Source organism: Microtus ochrogaster, chromosome 16 (genome assembly GCF_000317375.1).
Source record: "Microtus ochrogaster isolate Prairie Vole_2 chromosome 16, MicOch1.0, whole genome shotgun sequence".
Taxonomy (NCBI): Eukaryota; Metazoa; Chordata; class Mammalia; order Rodentia; family Cricetidae; genus Microtus; species Microtus ochrogaster.
This window is the reverse complement of record NC_022018.1, coordinates 55,670,113-55,679,763: the sequence shown is the minus strand read 5'-3', so window position 1 is coordinate 55,679,763 and position 9,651 is coordinate 55,670,113. Positions and strand designations below refer to the sequence as shown.

General features: G+C 52.7%; 1 protein-coding gene across 1 annotated transcript in view; it reads left to right on the top strand.

Moving 5' to 3' along the window:
* Nucleotides 1-3,129: 3,129 nt before the first annotated feature.
* Sncb (synuclein beta) overlaps nt 3,130-9,651 on the top strand; it is a 7,963-nt gene continuing 1,441 nt past the window's right edge. The window contains exons 1-4 of the mRNA XM_005355214.3: nt 3,130-3,395; nt 4,005-4,134; nt 6,799-6,840; nt 6,995-7,113. Of these exons, the coding sequence (XP_005355271.1) occupies nt 4,014-4,134; nt 6,799-6,840; nt 6,995-7,113 (282 nt within the window). The 5' untranslated portion in view covers nt 3,130-3,395; nt 4,005-4,013. The remainder of the gene's footprint in view (nt 3,396-4,004; nt 4,135-6,798; nt 6,841-6,994; nt 7,114-9,651) is intronic.

Genomic DNA, 9,651 nt, shown 5'->3' with positions numbered 1-9,651 from the left:
AGGGTGGCTTCCAGGCCTAAGGGAACCTTCTACAGTTCTTGGAGGGCTGGAGGCAGGGCTTGTGGGGGGGGGGGCAACAGGAGGCATTTAAAACAAGTCCCTGGGCCTGCTGGGAATCTAGCTCTTTGCCAAGGTCAGCTTGCCTTTAGGGATCAGCTAAGTGGGGTTGACAAGCTGGGGCTCTTGAATCCCATCACTGTTCTGAGATTTTTCTTTCTTTTTAAATCTTTTACTTTATTTGTATTTACACTTTGGTCAGTCGTGCTATGAGGCTCTTTGGTTTTGCTTTTGTTTAGAAAGCTTGAGCCACTTGGTATTCCAGTCTCTCCATGACAGCGGCTCCCAACCTGTGTGGGTCACGACCCCTTCGGGGTCACATATCAGATATGCTGTATGTCAGATATTTACATTAAGACTCATGACAGCGGCAAAATTACAATGATAATGTAGCAATTATATAATTCTATGGCTGGGGGTTGCCATGGCATGAGGATCGCAGCGTTAGGAGGGTGAGAACCGCTGCTCTGTGATAACCACACCCTCTCTTTCCTTGCCTTTTGTCAACTTGCCTTTGCCGCAGTTTGTAAAGAAGGACCTTGGGGACAGGGCAGTGTGTCCTAGAATCAAGGGTCTGTATGATGGTGCACAAGCCAGCAGGAGAAGGTAGGTAAAACCTGACCAGGACCAAAATATAATCTTGTGTGTCCCTGTGTGTCTGGATGGGTAACTGAGCCATCATCTAAAGGAGGGTCCTGTATCTTGATGAGGGTGAAAAAGGATTGTCTGCAGGCCTGTGAGAAGTGAGCAAGGGAGGTGGATTAGGGGTCTAGGGGACGGCTCAACAGTTAAGAGCACTTGATGTTCTTGCAGAGGACCAAAGTTTGATTCCCAGCATGCACATAGCTAACAACCATCTGTAACTCCAGCACCAAAGGATCCAATGCTCTCTTCTGGCCTCCACAGGCACTGCATGCTGTGGTGCACAGGCAAGCATGCAGACAAAGCACTCATACACATAAGATATAAAGAAATCTTTTGTAAAGACGCATTAAGTATATTTTTAAAAATGTTTAACTGCTGGCACTGGAGAGATGGCTCAGTGGTTAAGAGCACTGGTTGTTCTTCCAAAGGTCCTGAATTCCCAGCACCCATATGGTGGCTCACAACCATCTGTTTGAGATCTGATGCCCTCTTCTGGTCTGTAGGCATACATGCACGCAGAACACTGTATACATAATAAACAAATAAATAAGTAAATATTTTTAAAAATGTTTAACTGCTTTTTAATTTAAAAATTGCTTTACACGGGGCGGGGGAGCAAAGCCTTTAATCCCAGCACTTGGGAGGCAGAGGCAGGCAGATCTCTATGAGTTTGGGGCCAGCCTGGTCTACAGAGGGAGTTCTAGGACAGCCAGAACTTCTGTCTCAAAAAAAGAAATCCTGTCTCAAAAAAACAATCAATCAAACAAACAAAAACATCACATTACATTTATTTAAATTTATATTTAATACATATAGCATGTGATAAATACATGTAATATGTACATATACATTTATATATTAATATATGCTATACTAATAAAATAAAAATCATATTGATATACAAAAAACTGTTCTTACATATAACTTATTAAATATGTAAGTGTGTAATATAATTTTGCTATGTATCAGAATTATCATGTTCAGTATCCACAAGCTTTGCAGCCTGCTTCTCACTAACATGTCTTATTTCACTAGTGTGTTGATACATGGGGGTCGGGCTCCTGGCTCCTAACCACATCACAGTGTGCCACGGGGTGGGTGTCCTATAAGGAAGTACCCAGACCTCTAAGAGAACATTGTCAGTTGTAGTGTACAATGACCATGCCTGCACCTGTGCACACATGTGTCGGTGTGCACACATGAATAGGGATCCACAGAGTGAGTTCCTGGAAGGGGAGCTGCTGATCCCAAAGGACTGTGCATTCATCATAGTCCCGACAAATGCTGCCAACCCCGTGGCCTCTGCCAACTCAACAGTCCTGCCGCAGCCATGAGCGTTTTCCTGCCCGTGCCCTGCTGTCTGCTGCTGGCACACCTTAGCTCATCACTCATCTCTCACACACACAGCGCTTCTGTCCCCACTGCCTGTGTAATAGCCACAGCCTAAAACACCCTTCCGACCTTGTTCCCGAGGGAACATCTTACCCATTCGGTGAAGCCCGCGTTAAGTGCCACCTCCTTTTTCTTCCTCCCTCGACTCCCTGAACTGACAGGATCCCTTTCACCTGCCATTCCACACCTGCATGGGCACAGTTCTGTCATCAAGCTGACTGAGGTCCCGTGGTGCATCGGAATCCCTGCCTGTGACTATACTCAAAGGTCCATGTCCTCTTCTTCTCTTTAGCTCCTACTGTAGGTGGCACTGCCTTCTGACTGCCCCTTGGCGTGGTAGTGCCTCTGACCTTTGCACTTGAAGGTTCAGCTATGTGGATCTAACCCTCGCCTTTTTTGGTCTGCTTTGGTGCTTCTTCGGGAATCTCTCTACTCCAAGAAGGTTCTTCGCAGAGGGCTTTGCTGTCTGCTGACTCTGCCTCAAGCCCTGTCTCTCACACCAGCATCTTACTATCTTCCCAGCACCCCTCGCAGCTGAAATAACCCTGTTTGGTTTAAGTGTGGATACATTTATCTTGTTTCCTACCTCTCATATCTGCATGGGCATGAGCGCATACACGCGGCATCTCCCTGAGGTCAGGTCCTTGTGTTGCTTGCCCCCCGCCCCCGCCCAGTCTCCACCCTCAAACCTGCACTACACATCTAAGCGCTGCCCAGACAGGCATTGACTCCCTGCTTGGTTCTACAGAAGAGGGAACTGGCATTTCAAAAGGAGAGCTAAGCGGTTCAAGATCCCACAGTCACTAACAAACCCAGCTAGGATTCGAATCTATCTCAACTCCCAAGCCAACCGCATCATTTCATTTCCCCTTCTCTCTCGCCGCATTGCCCCCTCCCATACTTCCCAAAGACTAGCGTCTCAAGCACCAGGGTCCCCGACTACACGTCAGAGGCCCTCCCCGGGAGGCTTGCTTGCTCTGAGATGTCACCCTCCCCGCCCCCTGTCAGTCAGGCGGAAGGGGCGGCGCGGCCACCAGGGGGGGTGCTGAGCTCAGAGCTGCCGCAGCGCTAGAGCTGGAGCCGGAGCTGAGCCGGAGCGCGCGAGTAGCATCCTTTGGAGGCAGCGCACCAGAGGCCGGACCACTGCTGCGCTCCTGTTCAGGGCCAGTGACCCAAGCTCCTGACCACGGCCGGACCCCACTGGCTCCAATCCCAACCCTGCCCCGCGTAGCCCAACCTCGGCATCTGCTCGCCGCTGCCGCCACCACAGCTCCATCCCCAGCCCGGCCCCCGAAACCCAGGTGAGGCTCAGGGAAGCGGATCGAACAGGGGTCCAAAGGGACCGAGCGTGAGGTGAGGAGGGAAATGGAAACTGCACTGGGGAGAAACGTGGGCACGAAGGTGGAAAGCGCTGGGCAGGCGCGGGCAGGTGCACTGCAGGATGCGTGTGTCTGTCCTCTCGGTTGCTACAGTCTGGGTGGATGTGCGGACGTGCGTCTGTGCCCGTGTGTCAGAGTGTCCATGCGCTTCTGAACGCCCGTGTCTTGTGTGTGCACATGAGCATGTCCATGGTGTGTGTTTGCATGCTGACCGTGTGACTGTCGTGTGCGTGTGTCGGGTCCGGGTGTTCGCGCCGAGCCCAGCTTCCGGTTCTGCGGGCCTGCAGGTTGCAGATCTCCGGATAACCGAGGTGGTGGCCCCTCCCGCGTCCCGGGGTTTCAAGGACGCTAGGACTCACCGCAGCATGGCCCTGAGGCCTAGAGCTGGGGAGTAAAGTGGGTAGGAGGGGACTCTGGGCCCAGAAGCGCGCCAATTCTCAGGGATGGAGGGAGGGGGCACCAGGTCCCCTGGGAGGGCCGGAGTGAAGGTGTGGAGCCAGGACCTGGCACTTGTGTATTCGCCCTCCCCAGGCCGCCAGGATGGACGTGTTCATGAAGGGCCTATCCATGGCCAAGGAGGGCGTTGTGGCTGCAGCCGAGAAAACCAAGCAGGGGGTCACCGAGGCAGCAGAGAAGACCAAGGAGGGCGTCCTCTACGTCGGTGGGCAAGGGGTTGCCGGGCTGGGTGTCTTCTGGGGGTACCAGGAAGGGTCCTCAGAGAGATTGAAGGGTCTGAGCATGAGAATATGAGTCAGCAGATGGGCGAGGTCAGTAGGGGTCACTGGAGACACAGCCAGCTCATGGAATTGACCAGAGGGAGGTGGGAACAGGGTGGGAGCTAGTGAAGATGGTGTTCAAATGAAAGACCCGGGACAATGCAGTGAGCTCACCAAAGTTTCCTTTTTCTTATCCTGACATCACTATTAATAGCGACCTGATGGGGAACCTTTACTTGAGGCCAAGTGCCGTGAAAGGCCACAGCATCTGATGCTCCTGGCCTTTTTTCTACAGATCGGGGACACTGGGGCCCTCTGCTAACCACGCTGCCCAAGGTCACACAGCTGGGAAAGCCTGAAGCTGGGGTGTGAATCCAGCCAGGAAGCCCCACCTTCCCTGGGTATTGGCGGGCTCTCTCCAGCTACCTGCCCCCCCCCAACACACACACACTGCCTGTGGATTTACCATCGCTCTCCCTCCAGTTCACACTCCTCTCAGAGGTCAGCTGGCGTCAGGACAAAGGTCAGGAGGTTAATGTCTCTCACCCAGAGTGTGAAAGGACTTTGTAGGGTTCTTTCCGTAAGGAGAGATAAGGCTAGACATGGAAGCTAGCGGACTCGTTTTGGAGCTCATACAGTGGGCCAGGGCTTGCTCTTGTAGAAAAAGATATAAAAGAGCTGGACAGCTTGCCCAAGGTCATAGCAAATCTGGATTGTGCTCATTAAAAACATACTCTGTGCCAAGCCTTGTGTGGATGCTGAGCTGTGGCGAGGCAAGGGGACAAAACTACAAATTCCTCTTGGCGAGGCACAGCATTTCCGGGATGGATCTAGCATCAAGCATCAAGTGTGGGAATCATTTGGGGGAAGGAAGCCAAAGGGGAGCTACCTGTGAGGGTGGTGTGTGTGGAACAGGCCTGAACACCAGAGGGCCTGGGAAGGCAGAAAGGCGGGATAAGAGGACCTAGAATGGTCTGAAGAGCAGAGGGCAGGAGTCATGGCGAAGGAAGAGCTCAGGTCGGTAGGCAAGAGCCAGTTCACGAGAAGACCTTGTGTGTCAGGCTGGAGCATCCTTGAAATTGCCATTAAAGGCTATACGTGAGAGATTGACATGATCTGACCAGTTCACAGTTGTCCCTCCAAGCTACAGGCGAGTAAATTGCAGGGAGGCCAGGAGGCATTGCCACCTGAGGCAAGAGCAGCGGTAGGTAAGCCCAGCCGTGAGCGCACATCTGTTCTGCCCCCCTTTTACTCATCCCTCGTCTCTTTCGCTTCTTAAACACCCAGCACCCCACTATTGTCTCTCTGCTAATAGGCTCTGCCTCTCCAAGTCACGGAGGCTTTTCCTTGGCAGACACTTACTTTCTAGTCTTCCCTTACCCAGAAACCTCTGCGTTAAGACCCTGGCTCCTGTAGCCTAGCATGCAGTACCCCTCGTGGCCCTACCTCAGCCTGCATTTCCAGCCTTGTTTTTCACCATATCCAATGTTTCTGGTCCTCGGGTGGTGTTTTGCCTGCCTGGTTCCTCCTCCCTAGTCTCCTTTTAGAATATCAGTGTGCTTCCCGTATCTCAAGTCCCAGGCAGTGTCCCCACCTCTTGAAGTCCCTGGAGTCTAAATATTCTTTCCCTACTACTCCAGGTCAGACAATGGGCCACGGGCCCGTCAGACAGTCAGACAGGCCTTGCACATCAAATGCACGAACATTTTGTCGAAGAGGGAATGAATAATGCATGGCATGACTCCTGTCCCTTCCACCTCCAACTTCTGGCTGACCTTAGTTTGGGGCACACTTCATCCCAGCCGGGCCTCACCCTTGACTCTGGCTAACCTAGTCTCACCCTCTCTGTACTGGCCTTAGCCTAGGTTTACTAGCCTTTGTCTGGCTGCTAAGTCTTCACGTGGCAGGTTGCCCAGGTCCAGGAGGATACACACCCCGTGGTCAGAACTTCTTGCCTCTTCCGGTACCACGTCAGCATCTGACGAAGACCCAGTCAGTGTCATGAGTTCCTTCTACAGTCTGAACATCACCGTTAGACTCACCTGCACCTAACAATCTCCGCTTTAGTCAAAAGGAAGAACTGGCCCTTGTCTGGAGGACCTGCTCATGAAAGACATACACAGGGCACCAAGGGCATCTTCCAAACGCCTGTCTCTGCTCCTCCCAGCACCACCTCCCATCTTGGGCTACACATTCATGCAGTACCTGGGAGCAGGAGTTTCAAGTCAGCTTTGAATGCTTGCTCACTCAGCTCCTAACCAATTGCAGGGCCCTCACTGAGCTTCTGGATTCCAACTATAAAGAGAGAGCTATCCAAGCCCCTCCCGCTGCCCAGGCTGCAGACAGGGAGAAGTTAAGAGCCACTCAGGCAGCGTCCACTGGGGGGTGTGGGTGTATGGGCAGGGGAGCAGAAGGCCTGAGGAAATATGTGTAGGAACTGAGTGTAATTAGCGTGGGGTGAGAACCGTGGGATGTGGGGGTTCAGGGAGGCAGTTCAGGGGACCCCTTGCTATCTGGGTTCTCTGCTCACTGCATGACCCCCGCATTGGGTTGGAATCTCTGTTCGCTATGCTCAGACTTCTTAAATATGCTCCTCTTTCTTCCTATAGGAAGCAAGACCAAAGAGGGAGTGGTCCAAGGTGTGGCCTCAGGTACCAGACCAGTCCTTGTACTTTATGGTGGGGAGGAGTATGGGGTCTCCTGAGGTTTCTTTGTGGGGTTGCCCCTGGGGAAGGAAGACTCTGGGACACTATGTGGGGCGGGGGGCTGGCACTGAACCCTTCCCCCAATACCTCCCTGCTCCAGTGGCTGAGAAAACCAAGGAGCAGGCATCACATCTGGGAGGCGCTGTGTTCTCTGGGGCTGGGAACATTGCAGCAGCCACAGGCCTGGTGAAGAAGGAGGAGTTCCCCACAGACCTGAAGGCAAGTGATCCCCCAGCACATGTCGGGCATGCTGGGCACACATGCCTGCCATCTTCCACCTCTACTCCACCCGCCTGGGGCACAGGCTTGCTTGCCTCCTTTCCTACAAGACTGGGCTACACTGGGCTCAGAATGAAGCCGTGGGGAGGTGTGCATAGATGCCATGCTCCCTGTGAAGGGACCCAGAAGGGGCTGTGAGTGCATAGCCCCCTTACCGGCATGATTCCAGATATTCCTGGGCACGTCTGAACAAGCCACGGCCTGTTCAGTCATTTCCTTTCGATGAAGGGCTGTCCGTGCCAGCGAAGACCTGTTCTTAGTGGCTTCACAGTGGGTGGTGCCCGGCATTCACACTACTGAGAGAGATCACGTCGCAAAACAGGCCAGTGCGCATGGGCATCAGACGGGGTATGCATGCGCAGTGGAGACGCTGTGATAGGGCAAAGCACTATGACAGGACTACCTGAGTTTAGGAGAGTTTCCCTGGGGAGGTGCCATTGGACAGCCCGGAGATGTGCCGGGACTGTATTTCGAGCTGTTTTGAGCAGGAAACACAAAGGTCCTGAGGCAGAAGTCAGGAGACAAAACCACACAGGTGACTGTAACGCTGCAGGTCTAGAGACTCCACCTTGAGAGCCACCACGATAGAAAGCCTGGCCCGCAAACGGTGAATGCTCCACATGCGGCCTGGCAGGACTATGTAAGACTCTTTCTTGTAGGACTGGAGAGATGGCCTTGCAGAGGAACTGAGTTAGGTTCCCAGCATCCACATAGTGGCTCACAACCATCTGTAACTCCAGTTCCAAAGGATCCAATGTCCTCTTCTGGACTCTTTAGGACCCAGGCCCACACATGGCATACAGAAGACATATATGCAGACAAGCACTCATACATACATGTTTTTCGAGACAGGGTTTCTCCGTAGCTTTGGAGCCTGTCCTGAAACTAACTCTTGTAGATCAGGCTGGCCTTGAACTCACAGAGATCCGCCTGCCTCTGCCTCCCAAGTGCTGGGATTAAAGGCGTGCGCCACCACGCCACCATCTTTTTTTTTTTTTTTTGAAAAAGGTGGCTTTAACTCCCCCCCCCCTACACAAACACATACCCCAAAAAGAAAGGCATTTTGGAAAGGTATCTCCCCAATGAAGCCAGCAATCAGTTCATCACACAAAACGCCAGCCTCCAGAATTCCTGCACTATGCTGCCTTTAGGGTCCCTTATCCTAGCCAGGCCTACATGAGGCGGTGAAATGTGCCTGGATCACGGAGGGACTCCCTTAGCTCCCTTCAGTCCAGGCCCTGCCTACTCCCCCAGGGCACCTGCTTCCTGACTTCCATCACTGCAGACTTGTGGGGTGCTTTTTTTAATCTCATGAGTATGTCATCAGGAAGAGGACAAGCTCTTCTGTATTCTGCTTTTCCTAATCCACTGTGTGACCTCTAAACCTGCCATCATTCTCCATTCCCAGGGTCCATGTTCCACTGTGGTTAGGTGCTGAGCCTTTCTACTGTCCTGGCGTACTCGCTCCCACACAAAGGGATTTATTTGGGATGAGGGTGCTGCAGATTGAGCCAAGGCCTTTAGCACGCTAGACACATGTTCTAGCATAAAGCTATACCCTGAAGGCCTCAAGCTGGGACTTTGAACTGTGTCTTTCCTGGGTTCTGGTTGTAGCTGGGTAACTTAAGACAAACTAATATTTCTCATCTCTCTGGTCATCCCCACAAAGAGAGGTCTGAGCCGCCACCCTCATTTACAGGAGATGTAAAGCCCTCTATTCAAGGGGTGCAGGTAGACAGGACTCCAAGGAGCTGAAGCCACCCATGGGGCTAAGGCAACTGGAAGTGCCAACTTCTTAGGGTCCTAGGCATGTACCAGTCCACACGCGGTCTTCTGCAGCCATGCACACACCCCAAGTTATCGCGTGTTTACATATATGTGCTCATTTGCAGGTGGCAGACCATGTGTCTAGCAGACCTCTACCTCCATGCTCATTGGTCTGTGCCCATCTGGGCAGCAGATGCAGGGGGGGAGGGGAGAGTCTTAGCTCACACATCCAAGCAACACCATGAGCTGTTGCTTCCAGCTTATCTTAAAATAGCTACAGTGAAGAAATCAGGCCAAGCTCAGCCCTGGGGGAGGGAGGGATGGGTGGAAGGCAGCGGAGGGAATGGCACAGAGCCCCTCTCCAGCCCCAGACCTGAGCCTGCGGCTCCAGTCTGCCTGAGAGGGGAGCTTCCGGAGTTCTCTCCTGGGTCCTATAGTCAGCCCACCAGTTTGACTGCACCTAAACAGGAGACCCATCAACTGTCTCCTATCTACTCAGTCTCAGGGATGGAGGTAGAGGCTGTGAGGTGCTGGGCTGAGCAACAGAGTGCTCCACCCTCCCTCCGCACTCCTAGCTTCCCCTGATGATTGGGTGGGAATTCATCAGTCACACCTCTATCTTCTCTTTTTTTTTTTTTTTTTTTTTGTTTTTGTTTTTGGAGACAGGGTTTCTCTGTGGCTTTGGAGCCTGTCCTGGCACTAGCTCTGTAG